The sequence below is a fragment of the Oryzias latipes genome, chromosome 11 (assembly GCF_002234675.1).
Source record: "Oryzias latipes chromosome 11, ASM223467v1".
NCBI lineage: Eukaryota > Metazoa > Chordata > Actinopteri > Beloniformes > Adrianichthyidae > Oryzias > Oryzias latipes.
Window position 1 is genome coordinate 6,439,519 of NC_019869.2, and position 25,624 is coordinate 6,465,142.

A 25,624-nucleotide genomic window follows, 5' to 3' on the forward strand; every position below is an offset into this window, starting at 1 on the left:
CACACATACCGCTCATGTACGCCCCCCCCCCCCCCCTCCCCCCCTCCAATCAAACACAAAGCTGTAAGTCCGCACTCCCGAAGTGCGGGAGCGGACTACTTCTCTTCTATTTTGTTTGTTACTTTTTTTTGTTAAAGTCACTTCCCTCAGTTTATACTGGATCATCGCGGATTGGGAAATAAAATAAAAAAAGCAAAAAAACGAATAGCAGTTATATAAGAACGAAAAATGTAAAAATACCCCCCCCCCCCCCCCCCCCCCCCCCCCCCCACGATGTCATCGTCCATCCCGATGGTTGACAGCAAACATCGTCAACGGCCAATTTAAGTGACATCGCCCAACCCTATGCAGGAGGTAATAATACCTCTACCTTATTCTACATACACATCAGGCTTGTGTGGCTTCCTGGCTGCGGTCAAACACCAGTGTATTTGTAGCTAATAAACTGTTTTTAGCTAAATTCAGACAGACTCATCTTTAGAGACCCTGCAACAATTATTATAGAATATTTATAATTAATATATTTCTACCTAAAAAATGTTTGGCAAATTCTTTCACCCCATGAATTGTGGATATCTTCCTTTGTAAGGTGCATGTAGCTGTGCCTTTCTGAATGGCCTGTCACTATGCAGCACATGTGGAATTTCATTTCCTCCGGATTGGATCATCTTCCTCTATTGTAGGTCTGACAAAGGAAAAAGGACAGAAAGAACCAGAGTTGTTGCTAGGTGGCTGGCGATGCATTCAGCCGTCTGCTGTAATCATATTTTTTCACATGCCGTACTCTATAGCGCTACAAGAGTTCCTTCATCTCGCTTTGAATGCCTCTCATCCCCATTATGACATTAGCCTTTGCAGCTGAACAGCTTCGTCTCTTATGGGAAGTTCTGATCGTTCTTCTGGAGGTCAGACAAAAGAACGAGCATAAAGTTTGGACTATGTGTAGGTCAGTCAAGTTCGTCCTCACGAACTTGCTCATCCATGTTTGCAGATCTATTTGGATGCTTCACGGTGTGGCCGTGATTTATCGCTCAGCCCTACGATACAGTCTTGAAGATTCAGTATTCAATCCAATCCACTTTATCTAAATAGCACATTTTTTCAAACATGCAGTTTCCAAAGTGCTTTACAGTGACCAAAAACCAGACAAAAGATTAACAAACAAAATAAGTAAGGGTCAAACTGTTCCCACAAGATTGGGAAGATGTTGGGCGTTTAGGGCTAGTCTGGCACTTCCATGATGTGTTTACATTTAATATCTATTGAAGGAAAACAAACGACGGCTAATCTTTATTGACGCTTTCATTCATTATTGAGCAAACCGTCCCGATGAGTTTTTCCCCCCATCCGTGTCAACTACCTGCAAGAAATTCAGACCAATATTAAATGGATAGTTTCTAACAGACTTAAAGTGGGTCAAAGTATATTTATCAAAGAAAACAAGTTTGATGCCACAGGTTGTAGAGAAACGCCAGATGGAAATGATCTGTTGGTCTGTAGCCCCTGACGACAACTCCTTACATTGTTAGATTGTATTTATTTATAAAATGCTATCTTTTTCATCCTGAAAGCTGAATCACTAATATGGTCTATCAGAGGTTATTGGAAGGTGGTGGGATGGGGGGTGTTACCATGCTCTTTTCTAGGAACCATGACAGAGGAATGGGGTTTATTTTTGACAAAGCTATGTGACAGTTTGCATCATGTGGCCTTAGAGTGTACCAAGCACAACGGGGTTAAAGACAAACAGGCATGTGGCTACAGAACCTGCACCACGAGAACCACAAGAGAACCTTTGAAATGCAAACCGTGCAGCATAAGTGACAGATTTTGTTTAAGAAGCCTAAAGTTACGCCACATTTATCAGACTGAAAAAGTTTCTCTCCGGCGTCGTTTGCCTTTGTAGTTAACTGCGTTTCATGTGATTTATATACAATGGAGACATTCATTTTCTGTAATCAGAAATCCACAGTTTGTATTAGGAATCATTTTATAAATGTAATGAATCATCATTTTTTCTTTGTTTAATACAGAGCCCAAATGCTGTGAAGAACAGATAAACTCCAAATAAACTGTTTATTACCATTAAACAAAAGTAAAATGTTAATCAAAGCAAATCTAATCTTAAAAAACTTTCTACATGTCAATTCAAACAAAAACTGAGGAAACAAAAGTATGGCGAGCAGATGATGGGAAGTAGCTAAAGCCTTTGATGTAAATGATAAACAGCTGTGATCATGGACATCTTATACCTGTGTCTGAATTCACTCACAATGGGATGGACAGCTCCAATTCAATTTTATTTATATAGCCTGATATAACAATAATAGTTGTCTCAATGGGCTTCATACCGGTAAATTTACGTAAATCCATGAGCTTCTCAGGAACTCGTGCAGATGTGACAGAAGGCTACAGATGTGATGGAGGAAAAGCAGCCAGAGTATGAACAACCCCATCATTTCAAACTGAGATAAACATTGAGAAAAAAAAAAATCAGAGGAAGGGTTTCCACTGGGGATGCATCAGTCTAGGAGCCTTAAATTGTGTTATTCTTTGATCATCTAGCCAAATATAATGTTTTGTTTCCATTCTTAGTGCTACTCTGTCATTTTACAGATCAAAGGACCTTCCAGCTGATTGTAAAATTCCTTTCCAATCAGTCATTTACTGATAAGAACTTATCCTATAAAGAGTTTTTTTTAGAACGTTTACTAGATTGAATTGAACCAAAAGCAAACTAGACACAGAGACCTTATCTGTAAGTGGACTCTACTTTTGTGATCAGAAACAAAACTACAATATCCACAATCAGCAGAGCGAACTATTCAAATCTGTTGATTGTGGATATGGTGTGGAGATCTGGAGGACCCAGTAAGCAGGAGACAAGGCTGTTTCTCTGAAGCTCATGAACTAAGGAGGCACCAAAACAGTGACAGAGCAGTAAAGAACTGATAACCAGACACCTAAATACACTGAGGATAATAAACTGAAATGAAGGCAGCTGTGGATGATTAGCAACTTGAACCGGGTGTGTCTCTGACCAGAAGACAAACCTGAAAACGGAAAAAGATGACAGAAAAAACAAGATAAAGGCTTCATCCTCACACTGTCATGTGTTACAGATCTTTAAGGCATCATATGATCCACTTATGTTTTTCAGTGGCTATCCGTGCATAAAAGCCTTTTTTAAACAAACTTTAGAATTGTTATGATTTTTGTACATTGGCTTTGATTTCTTGTTTGGGTTTTCACAGACAAACACTAAACTGACTAGAATTATCAAAATTATTTTGAAAGTAATTTTTCTAAATGCACACATCCATACAGCTACTGTTGGGCAACTGCGGAGTGTTTAATGCACATATGTACCGATAACTTAAACCCAAAACATCATGTTCAGTACTCAGCTCATTATTATGATCCTACCATTGACTGTATATATGAACTGGAGTGACTGATTTAGATTCGAACCAAATGAAGTAAATTTAGTCGCAATTTTTTTTGCAGTACAGATGCCACCTTATTGGAGCCAGACGACGTTATTTAAAGGGTCTAAAACAGGGGTGCTCATTACGTCGATCGCGATCGACCGGTCGATCTTCAAGTATGTATGTATATATATATATATATATATATATATATATAAATACATACATACATACATACATACACATATACACATACATCTGATTGGCCCTTCTGCATGTCAATCAAGTCCAGTACTTCTGGTTGAGGATTTTGATGAGCTGATTTTTTTGCTTAATAATCTTTGCTGGCGTGCCATCTACCCTCATGTCCTTCAAGATCGATCGGTCGATCGCGATCTACGTAATGAGCAACCCTGATGTAGACCCTTAAAATAACGTCGTCTGGCTCCAATAAGGTGTCATCTATACTGTGAAAGGCCTTATGATTTAGGTACCTTTAAAAGGATGCAGTTTATTTTGATGATTGAAACTTTTCATTTTTCTTCTCTCTTTTCTAATAATTTGCAGGGTTTAGATGAAGAAGCACTGGTTGACCATGGAAAGTCCAGCTTCACCACTCAAACAAACTATGAGGGAGAAGAGTTGGAAAGTAAGTGTTGAACTGTTCACAATGAATGGATTATGGGCTTTGATCTTTTACTAAAGTCATCCATCAACATATTTAAATTCAATTCATTTTTATTTTTTATTTAACAATAGCTGAGTTTCAGTGACACATATTCTAGAAATGTGGAATTACAATTACCGTACACTGATTCTATTGAGTCATAATTAATTCATTTAGAATAAACACAAACCATCTGACGCGATAAGTCATTTAAAAACTTGGAGACGGATGTGAACTATACTTTGATTGACAGCAGAAATATTCAAATTTCTGTCACGGCACTAGCGCTCATCATCATCCATCAAAGGAGACGTCGGCGTCTCCTTCAGGCCATGGAGCGGCGAGCTCCTTATGCGTGGGAGCGGCTACGGATTAGGCATTTTGGGAAATTGTGGTTTTACAGAGGAGCTGTGGATCCAACAATTGGCCAATGACACGCTCAACTTTTGATGAGCTGTGGGACCTATGGTGGCGCCCGCTGTGCAGCCCCCAAGGCAGCTAGTTTCTACCAAGAAGCTCATCACCATCCGGTTGTTGGTCACATGACTCATTTATTTTACAAAACAGTTTTGCCAGTGAAGTTTTGCCAAATATGCAAATTTGGATACACCTCAAAAACATCAAAACGCAGCTATTCACTCAGAGGAAAACAGGATTTTGTTTTCATGTGCATTTATGAGGACTGAACTGTATGTTACATTATGGAACCAAATTGTAGGACAAGTGAATCCCTTGAAAGGGTTGTGCTAAATTTAATACATTTATTATTGGATTTTACGTTACACCCGGCTTAGTATTAGCCAGGGATGCAATTCAATGGTGCAACAACATGTTTGGATTTAACCTGAGAATTGTACTATCCCTAATATAAGCCAACTGAAAGGCTTTTGTTGCTTATTAGCAAATTCCTAAAAGGACTTATCTGAATCTTAAGGTTTTTGTTGTTGTTTGGTAATACTCAAATCATTAACAAACCGAAAAAAAATAACGTGTCCCAAAAGTCGAGGTTTGAACCAAATACCGTTGTGGCGGGCCTGATCACTGATAATGATGAGACGGCCTACCTGAAGGAGATTGGACATCTGGAAAACTGGTGTGAGAGGAACAATCTCCTCCTAAACGTCAGCAAGACAAAGGAGTTGATAGTGGACTTCGCCACAAAGCAGAAGAGGAACTACCAGACCCCCGTCATTGACAAGAGCCCAGTGGAGAGAGTGAACAGCTTCCGATACCTCGGTGACCACATCACGCAGGACCTGTCATGGTACTGTCACATCAACACCGTGGTGAAAAAGGCCCGGCAGCATCTTTACCACCTTAGACGCCTGAGAGACTTTAGATTGCCCTCTTTGGTGCTTAGGGACTTTTACTCTTGCACCATAGAAAGCATCCTGACGGGAAACATCACATCCTGGTTCGGGAACAGCACCATGCGGGACAGACAAGCTCTCCAAAGGGTGGTGCGTTCAGCTGAGCGCATCACCCACACCGAGCTCCCTGACCTACACTCAATCTACGGCAGGCGGTGCTGGACCAGGGCCAGGAAGATAACAAAGGACCTCAGCCACCCCGACAACGGACTGTTCTCGCTGTTGCTGTCAGGAAAGCGATTCCGCTCTCTGAAGGCTAACACAGAGAGACTGAGAAGGAGCTTCTTCCCGCAGGCGATACGGACTCTTAACCAGTAATCATGGACACTATACACACAAGCCACTTTCACATGTCACTTTTAGAGCATATTTGCACACATTCGGACATTCTGTTTTTATGTTTTTATATTTGTATATTCCTATATTTTATATCTATTTTCCTATTCCTATTGATATTCTTTCTTGTTTGAGGTCGCGGGCGGTCGCCTAAGCATTTCACTGCACATTGTACGCTGTATGATTGTGTGTGTGACAAATAAAATTTGAATTTGAATTTGAATTTGAAATAGTGGGGAGAGTGAATCGTTGCATCCCTGGTAAATTCTCCAGGTCAGCATGCTTTAAGGAGCGTCCTCTTTGTCCTTAAAACCACACTGATTTTGAATTAATGGAAAATATATTTTTAAGCGTAAATATACCTAACTTTATTTATAAGGCTACATAAAGATCTTTTTTTTTCTGATGAGATATTCCAAGTGTAAAATTTCTCTCTGAAATATCTCATGTTGTGAAACTTGGTGAATTCACTGTCATTATGCCTGCAACCTTTTCCTCCTAATATGGAGGAAAATGTCAAGTGGGTCATGAAGTGCCACAGCAGAACAAGTGGCTCATCTCTGTGCTGTCGTGACAAGCCTGATCAGATCCATCAAACTGTGGTCGATTTTCACCAAACAAAGTACAATCTATGTCCTAAAACGTATGTGCTGATTGGGCCTCCATCATAAATTGTATATTATAAAGTATATTTATCATCACAATATCATCATGTGCGGCATGATGTACAATAAACGGTTATATTAGAATAATTTATTAATAATAATATTTATTAATAATGGCTATGTCGGAATTCCCTTCTTACTCCCTAACTACTGTAAAACGGGAATATTCAGTGCTCTGGACTTTAAGAGCAATTCAGACACCATGCTCACTGCCAATATGATGTCACCGTAAAGTAAAGTAAAAATATAATCAATACGAGCATTTTATGATGACCATTTATAAAATCCACTGAATTCTGATGATGAAAACATTGATGGCTTATTAAAATAGGCCATTTCAAAACTTTTTTTGTAAAAATAGTTTAAACTCAATGCACTGCGGTCTTTTTGCCAGTCTAGTTAGCATCGATGCACGCTGGTTTTTTTGCAGAGACTTCTGGGAAAGTTCTAGGGCACTGGATTCGAACAGCTCTGCAAAATGGAAAACGCTCTATGAAGTGCACCATGTAGTGAATAGTGAAGGAACTTGGACACAACCAATGATATCGTTGTTTTTTTCAGCTATTTGTTCAAGCATTGCGAGTCACTTCGTCATCGCAATATTGATCCCTAATATCACACCTTGCAGGTTTTTCTCATTTCATGCAGCCCAAGTGCTCAGGCCTGATCATGAGGGAACTATTCTCTAAATCAGTGTTTTTCAACCTTTTTTGAGCCACGGCACACTTTAACCTTGACAAAAATCCCGCGGCACACCAGCATCCAAAAAAAAAAAGAAAAAAAAAAAGAGATTCATGGTCTGTATTGATCGACAGCCCCCCCGCAATCTCACGTGCATTTTTGTGATAATTGTGGCCGGAAAAGCAGGAAGTTGCGGCTGTTTTTTCTAAGAGATGAAATGAAAGTTAAATTAGAAAATTTAGAAACTGTTTGTTTGTTGTGGTTTCAAGGCGTTTCGCAAGGACAACTCATTGTGCGCTGGGACACTGGCTCTTTAAGCCAATGCATCATGGGAGATGGAGTGTGAAAACTGCCAAAAACTTGCAGAAAGACTCGCGTCTCGGAGCTTCATTGTATTGTCCACTTGTTTCACGATCTGACACCGGACTCTGTGGAAAGCTACACCGCTAAAGAAGAGCTTTAGCTGGTATTTTTGTTAGAACTGAGCGACTTTATCAGCAGAATTAAGAACAAGGAAGTGAAGACTTTAAGCACTTCTGATTGGTCAGACTGATGACATGTGATTAAGCCTTCAAGAATGATTGGTGGAGACAGTTAAAGGGACGGGACTTTTCCGCAAACTGTCATAGCTGCAGGGAAATCGCGGTAGCGTCATTCTTATCAAAATTTCTTTAATAGAATTAAATAAACACAAAGAAAAAGTAATTTTAAGATCTTTTATATTCCTAACTCCTCAGTGTTTTATCAGGGCCTGTTTGGATGAACAAAGAGCTGATATCCTGGAGATGGGAAATGTTTTTAGATCAGTGAATGATTAATGAGGGCAATTTTCCACGGCACACTTGACCATCTCCCACGGCACACTAGTGTGCCGCGGCACACTGGTTGAAAAACACTGGTCTAAATGTTTAGATAAAAGATTTAAGTCCAAATTTCCAAATTAAGACCTTTTGCTGATGTTATTTTGCGCATTATCCACGTATGATGAAATTTCGTTTTTTTCGTGAGACATGCATGACACAGTATTCCCTCCATATTTGTGGGATTAGGGACCAGAGACACCTGCAAATATGCAGAGTTCATGAATACGGAGAACCAACCCCCACTCCCCACCACAACGGCCAAAGAACGTCCGCCACTGATCTTTCCTCATCAAAAATCCTTCTGAAACATTTCGGATGCTTTTTTAAACAGTTAATAAAGAACATTGGAATATTGCTCAACATAAAGGGTTTTGTTTATACAGACCAATAAGGCTGTACCGTTGAGTACTTTATGACGCACGTTAGGTTTGTCCCTCTGTGCCCTAAAACCAGGAGCCCATGTTTCCTCCATTAGTTAAGTGCGAGAGCTCCTGCAGCGCGATTTGAGCGTTGGGCACGGCGTTTCAGTCTGGCAACAGCGTGTTTTTAGAGCCGCTTCTTCCAGAAGAGGCCAGCAGGTTGGAGCCAGACAATAAGTTTCGATGGTAACCACTCTCACCAATCAGGAGTGAGCTTGTTGAAATCCCCCACCCCTACCATTAGAAAGCGGGTTACACAAAATCTGTCAATCAAACATTTTGAACATTGAATGTGGGGCCCAGCAGGCTCCTCCTACTTTTATTGAAGTATCGGATTGGCCAGTTTATAACTTGAACTACAGAAGAAAATTGAAAAAACTTGGATTATCAAGAACATGTTAAAAACGTTATCAGATCAAGACTGGCTATTGTGACCAATAGAACACCTGTGTAACAGGTGTTTATTTCTTAAAATAGGATTTTGGCTTCTTGGAGCCAGCAGGTACTTCCTGTTTGGAACGCCAGAGGGAGGGGTCCCTCAGTCAACTGTACAGTCAACGTTTTGAATACACAAAATATCAAAAAATATGTGGTTTTCTTTCTCAGGTCACAGAGCCGTGTACGTAGGTGTCCATGTTCCTTTCGGAAGGGGAACAAAGCGCCGGCACCGCCATCGAGGACACAAACACCACAGAAAGAAGAAAGAAAGAGACTCAGAGGACGGGAAGGACGATGGCAGAGAATCCCCAAGTTATGGTTGGCAACAGTTTCTGTTTTCTTTATGGTCTTGGCTCCAGTTTTTAACTGACAAATCTACACAGTTCTCTTATATGGTATCATTACCAATTAACCTTTTAGTAAGTGTATTTTAAGCGCAAAACCTGTACAATTATTTGCTATTTACTATTTATTAAACCTGCTTTGGTACAGGTTATTTTAAAAGGGCAAATTATTGCAAGTTATTTATTAATAACAGCCAACATACGTGATCAATATATGGCATCCATAATCTCCTGTCATCCCACATGTTGATCTACAGTTTAACGATGGTGGAGGGAAGAAGATGAAAAGGTTAATAATCATATAAAGACTTTTCATACGACTCATTTTAAATAAAACACACACATTAATCACTACATTTATAACACAGCATAACATTATGTATCTTTTTTTAAGGATACAAGGGAAAACTATTTTGCTTTGTTTTTTACACTTCAAGTGGACATTTTTTTCTGGACCAAACCAAAGATTTGCTGCACAGCTCCACAAGTTGTTTTTATGCACTGAACGTTCATTCTCATTCATTAAAAGCCTGTTTAGCACTGATGTCAATTAAACTCTAGAAGCAGCTTTAAGTCCTAGAAAATGCAGCATACATGTTTGTTGCTTCAAATAAATTCAGATTTGTACTGTTATTATTTTAGAGGCTCAATAAATGTTTGGTCTTTCTGTCCAGACACCCCATCCCAGAGGGTGCAGTTCATCCTGGGAACAGAGGATGAGGATCTGGAGCACATGCCCCATGATCTCTTCACAGAGCTGGACGAGCTGTCCTTCAGAGATGGAAGGGCCACTGAATGGAGGGAGACTGCCAGGTAAGAATCAAGCCTGTGTCGGGAATGTCCTGGCGGGGCGTCACGCCTCTCGCTGGCGCCGGGTGAAAGGTGGGTCGTGGGAAGGGGCCAGGTACAAGACGAGGGCCGGGGGGTCCCTCTTCTTGTCTGTGTCCCCAATCTTGGCGGGCTGCCTTAGCTGGCCCTAAGCAGCTGATGCAGATCAGAGGAATCCAACTTTTTAATTAAAACAAAGCATTGCAAGGGTCTGCGGCAGGAGCTGACCATGGTGCTGACGCAAGGTCATTCCTGCTCAGTGGTATGAATGTCGAAGAAATTCAGTAAAGCGTGGGTTTACGTGTTCTTTTTGTGGTTTATTCATAGTTCTTCTGTGGTTTTAACGCAGTGATCTGTGATAAATCTGTGAAAATGTCACGTAAAGACCACAACTTTTTTTTAGTAGACTCTCCACTTTCGACTTTAAATTATGCTGTGCATTACCAACATACTTGCTTTGGTTTTTGTTCAGGTGGTTGAAGTTTGAGGAGGATGTGGAGGATGGTGGTGAGAGGTGGAGTAAGCCTTATGTGGCCACGTTGTCACTACACAGCCTGTTTGAATTGCGGAGCTGCATACAGAACGGCACAGTCATGCTGGATATGAGGGCCAACAGTATTGAGGAGATTGCAGGTAAATGTTGCTGCCACATGTCTCCATTTTGACACACGCCTGTAACTAGTGTTCTGAAAATGTGTACGTTTGTTTTCATGACTCAGACATGGTGATCGATAGCATGGTGGCATCTGGCCAGCTAAAGGAGGACTTGCGCAACAAAGTACGAGAAGCGATGCTCAAGAAGCACCACCATCAGAACGAGAGAAAGCTCAGCAATCGCATCCCTCTGGTGCGCTCCTTTGCTGACATAGGCAAGAAACATTCTGACCCACTCTTGCTTGAAAGAAACGGTGAGACACTAAACATGCACTCACATTTCTTGTTCCTTCCTGTGTTTGACCGCTGGGGAACTGTTGCTAAAAAAAAAAAATCACAAAACATTCAAATCCCTTTGCGCCAGCAAAGGAGGCAAAGGATAGATGTTGCCAAAATGTAACACGTGTAACAAGAAATTTGGGTGCGGAGGTTTGTGCTAGCCTGTGTGGCCGAATCCTTTTACTTCTCGGGACTTCAAAAATCAAACTGTACCTGCAGCAGAAGTCTGTCTGCCTTGTGTGATTTGTCTCTTCTGCGATGAGCACGGTCAGGGTGGTGTTGGTTGCATCTTGAGATGTTTGGAGTTGCAGTTGGAGGTTTCAGTCCAGCTGAGATGTTGTACTTCTGTGGCTGTTGTTCAACTTGAGCTTGCATCTTCATAAAATTGAACAACAAAAGTCTGATTGCAGATTGGTGCATACTGTTTGAAGGCTGTGTGATGACATTAACATGTAAAGCACATTGATTGTTTGTGTGTGTTTTTGTGTGTGTGTGTGGGGGGGCACTTTGGTGCACTTACATCCCGCTAACTCATTCTCTCCAGCATGTGAGCTTCTCTGAACTCAGATGATTGGTTTGTGTTTCCACTGTTTCAGATTTTCTTCATGTATCAATCAGAAGACGTGTTGCACTCCTGCAGACGTTTCTACACGCTTCTACGTGCTGTTTTAGCGTTCAGTGCTGCATTGACACTACCGGTCAAACGTTTTGAAACTTCCCAAGTTCTACTTTGCCAGCTCAAGATGGGAAAGATTAAAGGATGGCTCAAAAGGATAAAAATGACGTTATGAACAGAGAAAATGAAACGTTAAGTTATTAATTAAAACGGTTAATAATTTAACCCTTTTACACTGGAGGTGTCGCCGGCAACAGCAAAAAACACACACTCCTTGAACTACCATTACCCTTTGACCATCAGTGTCATTCCAACAGAGAAAAGCAGCTTTGCGCCAACACTTTTGCATAATTTTTTGAGCCTCATGTAATGTATTTTGTATGAATATGTGCTATTTGTGTTAAACGGCGTAGTTTTTTTCTTGTATCTACACACTGTACGCAGTGTAGGGATACGACTTTTTTTTTTGTCACCAACCCGACAACATCAACACTGGGGTTAAAACTTAGCTGTTTTTGTTCATTCTTCTGTTTTTGAAATCTGCTTGATCCTTTTTGGTTGTTGGGTCACTGGAGGTCATCCTAGCGTAGGTGGGGTTCACCCTGGACAGTGTAGAGGTTGATCAAGCCTTAAAACTTAAGGACTAGTCTCTGAGAATGAACTTCTGCATGATGGATGGCCTAATGAATAATCATTTGAAATGATTGGTTCATCATATATGCCATCAATAAGGAGAAAGGAAATTGACTGTCAAACATGGAGGTGGAAGTTTGATGGTATGGGGCTGTTTTGCAAGATCCACGGTCTTGAATGTAGTCAGAGTCTCCCTAAACAAACAGTTAACCAAACATTCAGCAGCAACATGCAGTTCTTTCCAATATGTGCTTAGTTGGATGGAAGTTCATTCTACAGTAGAACAAGAAGATGAACCGCAACACATATCAACAGAACAGGAAGGGAACCTTTAGTAGGTGAAGTTGCCAGCTTCCAGACTTGAACCTCCCTAAGCCAGTTTCTGATGAAATGGAACAGAAGAGTGAAAATAAAGCAAATGAAGGCCACAATTGACGTATGGCCCATAGGCGATACCCACCCTCGCCGTTGCCCCATTGTCACTGTTTTACCTTCCATCACTGGCTGAGCGGCTTGCTTAGGCTCTCCACTCTTCCTCTCTGCCTTTTATTCAAAGAAGGCAACTTCTTTGAATAATTTAAAGTTTATAGGGAAGTTTGGTCTGTGGTTCCATTCCCGGCTTCTAGCGTATTTGTACTTTCCTGTTGGAGTGCAACGAGACATTACACTGACTGGTGCCTCTCAAAACGCTGAAACTTGAAGTTGCTGTAAAACGTTTGACCGGTACTGTACTCTATCAAGTCAAGTTAACACAAGCATGTCATTTTCTAACCACACCTCTGCCACGCTTTTGCTCCCATTCCTACTGGATTTTCTGGTTTAGATAACGTCGTTTTCAAATGCTTATCTTCTCTGTTCCATCTCTTATTGTTTCACTTCCCCCTCGCCCTTCTTTTATCTCCTCCTTCTACTTTCCTTTTTGTGCCATTGTCTCCTTTTAATAGGAGAGGGCCTGTCCTCCTCACGTCTCTCTCTCCACAAGCCAGGGTCAGCCTCCTCTGTCTCCAACCTCTCCCAGAGACAAGACTCAAGAATGTCCGTCCTGCTCCACCACCTCCTGCCATCTTCTTCAAATGGCACTGGGTTGTCCCCAAGCTCCTCTCTACTCAACACCCCCCAAAATACTCCATCTTTTCGCCGTTCCTCTCAGAGCCTGTCACAAACCCACGGCACGGGCCCTCAAGGCATCCCGGAGGTGGTGGTGTCTCCTCCTGAGGATGACGGCCCTCAACACTCTGCAGAGGCGGACACAGTGTTACCACAGCTCAGCCGGCGAGCATCTTCGGCATCTGACAACATTGAGCTACTGCCCTTAGAAGGCAAATATCTGTGTAGCCTGCCAGTGTGAGTCACAGCTTGAACAGAGAACACTAGCACTGGCATGAAAGCTTTGCTGCCCTGTTTACTTTTGTGGCCATCCCATCAAGCAAGACTGACATGCAAAAAAACTATTTACCTGCAAGTGTTCTGCACTGTTTCTCCATACACACCTGGCTCTGGCTTTAACTGCCCTCCAGACCTTTTTTTGCTTTTCCCTACCCAGAGTTCCTGCACACTTTTAAACACCTAGCCTTGCTTGGAAACGTCACCTCTCACACTTTTTTTTTGCAAAAGTTGCATGGCTGTCAATCTAAATGATTTGCTCTCCAATCATACTGCACACTGTCATGCAATATTTTTGTTGTCAAAAAAGGGATGTCCAGGACCCCCCCTCCCAATATCCCCACATTGGTCTTTTTGCCGATATAAACCAAATTTTTCTGAACTAAAGTTAATCCAGGTCAACAGCTGCGTATTTTCACTGTAAGAATGTGACTTACGTCACAGTTGGAGATATTTTTACCTCATATCTGCTCTGCTTTTCGTTGTAAACACATCCTCCCAGTGAATCTGCTATGTTTCATGGGTTGTCTTACGCCTAACAGTTTGGTGGAAGAACCATTGAATGTATCTGAGAACTGGACTGAGTGGTTGTGACCTGTCCCTAGGGGTGCACAAACCCACAGTTTCAGAGGTTTTTTTTTTGTGATGCGGATGTTGCCATGTTGGAGGCAGAGGCTGCCAGTAAGCATTGATTGACCTGAGTTGGTCTGAGTCAAGGTTTCTATGGCAACCACTCTTTATTACATGAGTAACTTAAATGACAAAAAATAAAAATAAAAAAAATAAAAAAAGAGGATTATCAAGATCATGTTAAAAAAAAGGTATCAGAGTAAGAAGGGTTCCTCTGATCAATAGAATAACTAAGTAACAGCTGTTTATTTCTCTACAGAAGAATTTTGGCCTTTAGTAGCCCGCGGTCACTTCCTGTTTGGAACGCCAGTCCAGTTCTCATATACAGTCAATGGGGAGAACCCAAATGGAGAACAAAGCTTAATTGTCACAGGAACTTTTTGGTGGTTTGACTATGGAGTTATTTCAGTCTCAATAATCAGAAATGCACACAACCGGTTTTACAAATGCACACGCTCCGATTCACAAATGTCATTTTATGCAAACGTGAAAAATAAATTCGGAAATACACACCCTGTGTTTCACAAACACACACATTGTGTTTCACACATGCACACTAAATGTTTTACAAATGCACAATAAGTGTTTCTCACAAATGTGCACACTGTGTTTCACAAAAACATTTTAGAAATTCACAATAAATGTATCAGAAATGCACAGTAAGTGCTTCACAAACATGATTTTTAGTTACACATGTGATGTGAACTCACAGATCATTCGAACTGCAGACTGTGCATTCAAAATCCCGTTCTCGTTTGTGAATCTCCCCGTGTGTGTGAGAGATTTTTCTACGGTGAATATTGAGACTCATCTGACGGAGCAGGCTGACTAATGTCACCATTGGCTAGTGAATCTGTCAATCAAACTCATCGGCAAAGCAGGCGGCTTCGCTTTTAACCAATCGTATGGCCCCTTACACTTTCTCTACGCTTTCTGCAGGTGGCAAAAGCCCCGCCCATGTTTGATTCTGGACCAGTCGGTCGTTAGCTTGTTGGCTTTAGCATGGCTTGTCGGTTTATTTGCCTTCGGTTGTCAAAATTTACTGGCTTGCGCAACTTTTCAGTGGACCTGGGAGCAAGGCAACAGTGGTTGAATATAGTTGACATTGAATCCATCGAACTCTGTACTGGTCATGAGATTTACAATGAACGTTTCACTCGGGATCGTTTGTACGTTATTCTCTTAGCTTTCATGCTAGCGTCATTTCAACACTCAGACACGGTTCCCTTCGGTCTTGATCATCTGAAGGTGGAGGAGAAAAATATTTAACTTCCACAGTAGGTTCTGTGGAGAAACTGGCATCACTTTGCTCCGTACCACGCAGTGGGACTACGTTACCTCAAGTTCATCTCACTGTCAATCACAGATACCCAATACACCTCCCCTGCTCAGCCCGAAGTCACTTTGATGGACCTTAATTTTATTTTTTTAATAACTCAAATGTCATTGATTTTATATTGTAACCATATACATATACACCTCTTGGCCACGTCACCCTTGCAAAAAAGATCCTCATCTCTCTGGGTTTTATAACTGGTTAAATACTACACAACAAAAGATGGTCATAGAACAACAAAGTGCAAACATTCACCCTTTATTGCAGAGTAAAATTCAGTGAAAACATGGACAGATTCAAACATCAAAATTTAAGCAAATGTGGGATCTCTACTGATTTGAATTTTATTTAAACTGGAACTAATTTTCATAACATCCTTACATACAATGAAGTCCCTTGAACAATACAGCAGTATTGATTTGAACTTTGTCTTGCCCCGCTCAGTCTCTCTTCTTCTGTATGTAATTATGTCGCCTAAATTAAGTTCTAAACAAACGGGACAGTCCACTCCCAAACGGTCTGAATTAAACAATGGGTTGATGTCGTCTTGCAGTTCCAACATTTGTGGACCCAAAAGGGGACTGTCCCATACCGGGACATTAATCCCAGGATGAGGTTCAGTCATGGATCCACTCTCCTCCCATTCAATCTCTGGAACCAGCATACCCTGACAAAAAAAAAAAAAAGATACTGTTTATGAACAGCACTGTTTTTTTTAATGTTTTAGATTATGTAGGAACAGAGACCCACTAATAAAGACTTATATTTTTTCTAGCAGGCAGACCTCATATCTCCATAACTGTTTATAATTTGCAAATAAGTGACTCTTAACAAAGTAGTGAGATTAGTACAGCTGATGGCTCATAATGCCATGCATTGTGATGCATTTTGAACTTGCAGATGTGCTATTCTTCCTACTTGATTTAAAAAACCAAACAATTTAGGGAAATAGTTTGCACCACACAACAATAATACTTTTCATTCATTTTTGATGAAAATTCCTTGTAGTCATTGTGATTTCATCATACTGTTCTTGATACTTTCCACTTTAGTCGAACTGCACACACATCAGTTTTCCAGTACAGTAAGATTAAATAAAGCAGGGTTTTTCAACCAGTGTGTGTGCCGTGGCACACTAGTGTGCCGTGGGAGATGGTCAAGTGTGCCGTGGGGAATTGCCCTACTTCACTGATCTAAAAACATTTCCCATCTCCAGGAAATCAGCTCTTTGTTAATCCAAACAGGCACTGATAAAACACTGAGTAGTTAGGAATATGAACGATCTTAAAATGACTTTTTCTTTGTGTTTATTTAATTCTATAAAATTCATTTTGATAAGGTTGACGGTACCGCGATTTAGCTGCAGCTATAACTGTGTAAGGAAAAGTCGCGCCCCTTTAACTGTCTCCGCCAATCATTCTTGAAGGCTTGATCACATGTCATCAGTCTGACCAATGAGAAGTGGTTAAAGTCTTCACTTCCTTGTTCTTAATTCTGCTGATAAAGTCGCTCAGTTATAACAAAAATACCAGCTAAAGCTCGTCTTTAGCGGTGTAACTTTCCACAGATTCCGGTGTCGGACCGTGGAACAAGTGAACAAAGGTTGAAAAACACTGAAATAAAGCACTTACCCGGGGATCAGAAACAGGGTTCTGGGTCAAGCCCAACTGCCACAGCTGATTTGGTGTCATGCTTTGCTCCGTCCTGATTGGATGGGTGTCCCACGCGTCACTAAAGACATCCAAACTGGCCTGAATGCGTGGAAGGAAAATATAGTGGCAGCAGAATACGTGAGGTTACTGATATTGAGCAAGTCTTGGTCCTCAGGAGAGTGCAGGATGTTGTAATATAAACCAGTAACACTCATGAAGACATCACACCAGAGGGGCTCAATCCTGTATTTGGAAAAAAGCAAAAAGAAATATTATATTGTCAGATTTATTTTTAATACATCATTCACTTTTATGTATATATTAAAGCGTCTAAAACTAGGTTCAACTCACCGTTGATTGTGTGTACACTTTTCCTGTAATGAAGCTGTTTGTGTCAGTTCTACGTACTGTGAGCATTAACTCGGCTATGCCCACATTTTCTCCTCCGTGATCTCCTCTCACCCTGACAATAACACGAAAATCATGTCTCAAACACATAATTACAAATGCATCGCAAATATTGTACACATCAATTTAAAATGTAATGTTCTTATGTATGATGCCAATAAGTAGAATTTCTAGGTTAAATAAATTGCAGGAGTGGGTTACATGTATCACTGGGGGAAAAATTGAGGTGAGAGAGACTGAGGGGGGGGTAAAATGTTATTCATGAGGGGAAAGAGTTTTAGAGTTGCCTTTGTTTTCAGAGAGGAGTCTAAAAAAAGTTATTTTATTTTTGTACAAATAACCAAGTGCTTATACTGCCTGATATGTGAATAAAAGATTTCTTTATGAATAACATGAATACCTCAGAGGTAAGCCATAAACGTTCACAGCGTCACTGAAGAAGGCCAAGTCTGCACAGTTGTTGTTTGCCATCTTCAGGTGCAAGATCTATGGAATACAAGTACAAATACTTTCAACTGACAGATATTTACAGGGGCAAAAATGCTAAATTCCCAATTGATAGGTAAAACAGTAATACAATAAGATGATAAAATATGAAATAGAATAGAATAGAAAGGTATTTAGGATGTCACGCTTCAGCAATTCCTAGAGAATAAATAAAAACACGACAAACATGGATTAGATCATTTAGCTGTCTGAGATTAAATTACATAATTTTCAAATATTAGAAAGGGGAATTTTTTTAAACACTCTTGCTATGATAACTTGAGCTTGTATTAAAGAACAGCTTTAAAAAAATCAGAGACAAGACACTGATCACAGGAAGCCTGTGTGTAATACTTACAGTAACTTCTACTCTAATCACTGTTGACAGCATATTTCTCCCATCCGCCCTTTCTGTGACTACTTATCGACTACAAAACAGCCTAAAAACATAATGTTTGGGATTCTTGTCATTACGTCATTGGAAGTAAAGATACGGGGATTTTAGTGGCTGTCACTCTGATCTGACACAATCTCACAGGGCTTTTCAGCACAATACGGGTTCTAACGTTAGAAACTTAATGAGGCTTCTTTCATTCAACAGTGGATTCACGTCTGTTATATTTCAAAAATGCCGTTTTCATGAATGTCATATGAATTAACTTTGTTGCACATATCCACCCCGTCTTAAAGTCTGGGTTGTGAAAAGACTGTGTCTAACTTTAACCCGGATCGCGTTTACATAAAGGCAGCACACGGAACAGCTAATTTACTAGCTAGTTAGCATAGCATCAGTGTTTAAACAAATCCCCGTCTCCAAATCAATACTTTTTATTAAACTTTCTGTGCTGCTGTAAATCCGGCATGTTTTCCCCTTAGTTCCTTATGAATCATGTTAAGAACCTACAGATTGGCTGTATCTAGCTTGAACCGACGCGCTAGCTTAAACTTCCCTCACACTCACAGGGCAGGCAGACACAATTTGAGTCGAAAGCCGGCTAGTTTCGAGGCCCCTGGTTGGTTGTAGTTACTCGTGTTGTGTGAAGAGCTGGTATGCCAAGTATAAAACTTGACAAAACCATCATAAGTCCTCCCCCGCTTTCATAAAAAATATGACCGCACAGGCTAAGCTAAGCTAATTTGCGGTGGGGGTACTCTGCAAACGACTCGGCTGAAATGTTCATAAAGCATTCACACATGTCACTTGGCTAAGGAGACCGCTTCAACTTAGTATTCAATAACATTACAGGACGTACAACGAGGGAATGATCAAATAAGTGCATTACTTACGGGCTGAGACTGATCCCGTTCAGAAGACCTCTCCGCCATGTTTGCCGCCCGCGTCCTCCCAACTGCTGTGCTGAACAGCTCCCTCCCTCGTCAGTTGAGAGTGAGGAGTGTAAGGGGCCATTCGATTGGCTAAAAGCGAAGCCGCCTGCTTTGCCGATGAGTTTGATTGACAGATTCACTAGCCAATGGTGAGATTAGTCGACCCGCTCCGTCAGATGAGTCTCAATAGACCTTTTTCACACTTCCGCATTTTTCGACCGGAAATACGTCAATGACGTGTAAAACAACTTCCTGTTAGCATAGCGGCACATATGAAGAATGGCAGAGTGGAAGAGTTGCAGTTTCTGTTGTGTTCCAGGCTGTTCGTCTTCCAACCAAAAACAACCCTACTTTTCATTTCATTATTTTCCTATGGATCCAAACCTGAAACCCAAATGGATATAGGCGATCCGAAGAGAGGAAGGGCATAGTTTAATGTAAACACAGGTGGCACCCTCTGCTGCCGGCACTTCGCTCCGGATTGTGGTGCGGCTGCGTCGTTCGTCGGCTGAAGAGTGGTGTCGTCCCGAGCCTTTTCCCTTGGAAATACTTTACTGCTCCTTTGAGAAGGGAGTCAGTATATGACAGAACCTCAAACGTCAGGCTATGCAGCTATGCTGTGAAGATAGCAACATGATGGTGGCTAAGCTAAGGCAGTAAATGGATCACGACTACGTGACACACCCACCTGCAGGTAAGGTTGTTCATAATGTGTTAACGTTAGTCAACTATGTGTACCGTTATTGGATAAATGCATTTGTACCTGAACAAATGAATGTTTAGAATAAAAGCTGTTCATGCTCTCACCTATTTTAATTACATGTATTTAACTAATTTAGAGTATTTTGTCATTTTTTATTTTCCTTAAAAATAAATGAAACGGTTTTGTAATTAAATACTTAACATACTTTTCAAATCATGATTACTGTGTTGTGGTGAAAGGTAGCAAATGTTTTAATACTGATTTTTAATTTCGTTATCTTCACAGGTGCTCTGTATGAGGCTTTGGATTACATCCATGACTTACTTACTGACATTGGATCTAAGATCATCATTCCACCTTTTAAGCGTTCAGCTCCATCAGCAAGGAGGAAACGGAACAAACGCAGTCATGCCCCGCCTCAGAATTATGGTGGAAAGAGTGATCGATAGGATAAAGTCCTTACACATCTGGGACTCTCCCGTGCCGGTCACACTGATGGGCAGTGGGAATCAGATCTGGCTAAACTGCCGTGTTTTGGCAAATTATCAAGGACCTTTTTTGTTTTGAAGAGTGAATTAATGTTTGGTATGTAAATAATGTATAATGTGCAAATAGTATGGAAAAATTTAGTGTTCCCACATATTCTTAAATTCTAATTAAATATAATTGTTATATTCTTAATATTTTTCTGTTGAAATGTGACTTTGACTTCACACAAAAATTAGATGAACAAATAAAACAATTTTGGTCAAAATTGTGCATCATTTAATTTTTTGGTATGCGTAACATCAACTGATTAATCACAACACAAATAACAAACATTTACAATAAAAAACAACATTACAGATCAACAGTAAGACAGAAGGCTGAACTGATTGTTAAAGACAAGATAAGTGTAATTTAAGGTATGCATTCATGCATTTGCCATAATATATATCCAAGTTCTCTTTCTTTTCATCTCAGGGGGCTGCACCTGGCATAATCTGCTTCCAGATGCCATCATATATGGATCTGGCTGTGGTCCTACACAAGAGAAACACAACACACAAAAGTTAGACATAAGTGCATAACTACATTTAGATTTAATTCATTATATCTGCTGTAACCATAATTTGGTTAGTCATAAGATTAGAAAAAAAAACTTTCTGCAACCATCCAGTGATATCTGGAAACAATAAATTAAATAGGTTACAGTTAAGACATACTTATGTTGCTACATCAATGTAACATGAAACTATAACTTTCAGTAGGGTGACCAGATTTGAGTTAGTAAAAAAGAGGAGTGAAGTGAGTTTGTGAGTAATTGGTGTTCAGAGCTGCGTACATAAAGCAAATATGATTACATTTCATCTATGTTCAATGTTATTTTATTATATAAGTATCAAAAAAGAGGACATGTCCAGGAAAAGAGGACGTATGGTCACCCTAGTTTCAGAAAAATAATAAGTGAAGAAAGTGCCGCAACCGCAGCAAAATAAATGAACACGCATACGGGCAACTTAACATTTCTTATTTACAGCTTCACCAAATTTTTGGGTGTTATGTTAATCTCATGCCTTTTCACTTAAACATACACACAACATATTCACTGCGATGTGTTATACCTTATATTACAAATAACACCAGGATTTACAGTTGACGTAAACACACAGAGTTACTGTGATGCGGCTATGGCTAAGCTAGCTGAAGCTTACCTTGGTAATGGTGGATAAACTCTTCGTGGACGAATTTATATCCCTTGTCCAATTTATTTCCTTTAGTGGACGAATGCATCTTCACACTCTTCACCACATCGTCGCTGGTGAACTTCGGAACACAACTCAGGCTCTTCGAAAACACTCTAGGCTCTGCCATTCCTCTGCCAGCGAAGCACAAACCGGAACTATGTTTACACGTTGATGACGTACTTCCGGTTTTTGCGAAAAAGGTCTATATTCACCGTAGAAAAATCTCTCACACACACGGGGAGATTCACAAACGAGAACGGGATTTTGAATGCACAGTCTGCAGTTCGAATGATCTGTGAGTTCACATCACATGTGTAACTAAAAATCACGTTTGTGAAGCACTTACTGTGCATTTCTGATACATTTATTGTGAATTTCTAAAATGTTTTTTGTGAAAAACAGTGTGCACATTTGTGAGAAACACTTATTGTGCATTTGTAAAACATTGAGTGTGCATTTGTGAAACACAATGTGTGTGTTTGTGAAACACAGGGTGTGTATTTCCGAATTTATTTTTCACGTTTGCATAAAATGACATTTGTGAATCGGAGCGTGTGTATTTGTAAAACCGGTTGTGTGCATTTCTGATTATTGAGACTGAAATAACTCCATATTTGACCTTTAGAGCTGGGCGATATGACCAAAAAATAAAATCTCTGATTTTTTTCATTCCAAATTTGATTTTCGATTGTAATGATTTGTCAAAAAGTAACTGAACCCATGGCTTTAAATACATTAGAGGGCAATCAAACCAACAGTGAACAACTGTGGTGATTACTAATTTAAGCCTGGTGTGACTGTGACATAGGTCATGGTTATAAAAACAGATTTATTAACTATAATCCAACAAAATGGAAACCAAAACTAACATTCTGGATTCAAACAAAAGGGTTTTCTGTGATGTTCTCTGTATCTGGGATGTGATAGGAATAGCTTTATCATCTAGTCAGGCTATGCTGGAAAAGGCTTTGCAGAAAGCTGTTGGACATCCCTGATATTTTTCAGCATTAATGTATTTGTGGTCTATAAGCTGACATTACATCCTGTTTTCTGTTTTATCCTCCGATGATCATTCACGCATATTTAAAGTGGCTTCTTCCTTTAACAATGTATCATTTGACACCCACTCTGTTCCTCCTCCTCATCAAACCCTGATAGAGAATCAATGACTGGCGTGTGTGAAAGGGGTCTAAAATAAGCCTGAGTCTGTGGGTTGGTACTGGATGTGCTATCACGTTGCCACCTACAGTTATGGCTTGTTCCTCCCCAACCAGACTCAGTGAGTTTATTATTAGGCCTCATGCACGTGTGTTTATGTAAGTGTTTATTGCTTCAGTCTGGGAATAGTTCAGATTTAATGCATAAGCCAATAATAACCAGAGTTCATCTGGTGGGAACCTAAATGGCTGCTGAACTTCACTGTAATTTCCTCTTTGTTTATTAAATATGCAGCCTTATAAGACCAACATGTGACATTAATAACATAGAACACACACATCAACTTTTACAGCTTCAAAAGCGCGAAGCCGTTTAAGCTGATCATCAAAATCATTTTGTAATCTTTTTAGAATTAGGATCCCCTAAAGGCTCCTTTTATTGGCCAGGATCCACTAATGGACAGTTGATCAGAAGGCTACAAATGTAGGGGTTTCCCAGGGGTCATTTAAGGTGTTCAGGACTCATGTATTTCCTCTGAATCACCTTTTCTTTACTTGTTTGTTGCTGTCCATCAGCAGGGATGACCAATTATATGACCACTGGTTTGACCAGCTGGATGACCAATGGGTTGACCAACGGGAATGACAAATGGTATAACTGATAGTAGGACCATTGGGTTGACCAATGGGATGACTAATAATAGGCCATTGTGTTGACCAGCTGAATGACCAATGGGTTGACCAATGGGATGACAATTGAGTTGACCAACCGGAATGACAAATGGTATGATTAATAGTATGACCGTTGGGTTGACCAATGGGATGATCAATGGAATGACCAATGGGATGACTAATAATAGAATCAATGGGTTGACCAATGCTATGACTATTGGGTTGAACAATGAAATGACCAATGGGTTGATGTAGAGTTATTAGTTCTGGCTCTCTTATTGAGGCTATTTTAGAGGAAAAAACAATTGAATGTCCACTAACAAACAGATAAAGACAATTCACTAGTATCCTACAGCATGGCACGAAGAGCTTGATGAATATTTTGTCCGATTTGAATGTAGACAGTAAATCTGGTCCAGGAGGTCCAAATGAACAAACTAGTTCAGAAATGTTGTTTTCGTCTTGGTGTGACTCTAAAGTAATCAGATGTTTCAGGAGCTTTGGTTTGGAACAGTAATGCAGTCATGCAAAAATGGATTTTGTCTGAATAGAGTTGTCCTAAAATTGAAGAAAATCTGCTCAATGTGTGCAGGGACATACTAAAGATGCTCTTTCAATTACTTATTTTTGTATAAAATATGCTTTTAACTTGTAAATCACTATCAATAAAGGTGATGAATGTAGAGTTAAAGAAAAAATATTTTTTTGTATCTAAGCACGTGTCAGGTGGGGAGGGCTGTGGTAGCGTGAAGGACCCAGAATGCAGAGGCAGGAGGCAAACGGTTCCAGGTAAAGGGGTTTAATTAACATAAGGCGCTGCAGAGCAGGGTAAAACAGAACAAGACTCACTGTGGGCAAAACTTGAAAACGTGGCAGGAGACAGACATGGACTAGACAGTCAGGGAAGTGACGTTAATGACGTTAATGGACCAGCACAAGAGGAAGGCAGAGACAAGACTTATATACAGACAGGGCAGACAAGACACAGGTGAACATGATCAGGACAGATTGGGACAAAGGAAGTAAAACTCAAAAACATGACAAAACAGGAAACCTTTCAAAATAAAACAGGAAACAGAACTCAAACATGACAAAAACAAGATGGAAAGCAAAAGCCAACACAAAGAAATCCAAACCATGACAGCACGTTTGTTAAAAGTGATCACCGGTGTCAAATTTGTCAATGTGATCCATAGTGTTTAAAAAATTATATATTTCCTTCAGAAAAAAAATATATTTTGAAGCTACCTAAATATAAATGTAAACATAAAAGTTAGACGTTATTGTTCTTTTTCACTCTGGCACCTTAGTGTAGAAGTATGCAATAAAACAACAGAAGGCTTAGTCTTTCTGTATTAAATCTGTTTGCAAGTAAAACCTGAGGTAATCCTTCCCCACTTTCTTACATGCTAACCGAGCAGGATCAACAGAGGACAGTTAATAGTACATGGCTACACCACTTACTGACAGAAATGTACTGGTAAATGTAATGGGAAGCATAAATATTTACATAATTTGATTTGTAGGAATTTCAAAGGATAACATTTGCTATCCTTTGATTAGAATTTCCATTTCCACCTCATCTCACATCCCTCATCACGTCATCATAAGTGCTAGCGTTTCCTGTGTCTGGTATGGCTCAGATCACATCAACAACGCTTAAATGTGAAGTGCATACAAATGTATAAAGTTGCTAAAGGAAACATCTTTGAACCTGAAGCTGACAGCATTCTGAACTGTTCATGAATGAATTTAGGGTTGAACCCATAAATTAAATAATCATGAACAGTTTTGTGTGAAATCTATGATCTTCCCTGTGTAGGGTAACGTTTGTCTTGCAGTTTTTTGCCATTAGGTAATCATAAAAAGTAATGGATGCTGTGAAAATGTTCCGGTAACAAATGCTTTTCTTGTTGTTTTTAT

General features: G+C 40.1%; 1 protein-coding gene across 7 annotated transcripts in view; it reads left to right on the forward strand.

Moving 5' to 3' along the window:
• Positions 1-25,624, forward strand: part of LOC101171423 (sodium bicarbonate cotransporter 3) — a 61,123-nt gene that overhangs the window by 8,557 nt on the left and 26,942 nt on the right. For 4 of the 7 annotated variants that reach the window (XM_020706984.2, XM_020706983.2, XM_020706985.2 and 1 more), the window contains exons 2-7: positions 3,996-4,077; positions 9,036-9,185; positions 9,886-10,024; positions 10,512-10,672; positions 10,759-10,947; positions 13,166-13,540. In XM_020706984.2, coding sequence (XP_020562643.1) covers positions 3,996-4,077; positions 9,036-9,185; positions 9,886-10,024; positions 10,512-10,672; positions 10,759-10,947; positions 13,166-13,540 — 1,096 coding nt within the window. The remainder of the gene's footprint in view (positions 1-3,995; positions 4,078-9,035; positions 9,186-9,885; positions 10,025-10,511; positions 10,673-10,758; positions 10,948-13,165; positions 13,541-25,624) is intronic. The other 3 variants (XM_011480743.3, XM_020706988.2, XM_020706986.2) reach the window with 2 other exon arrangements.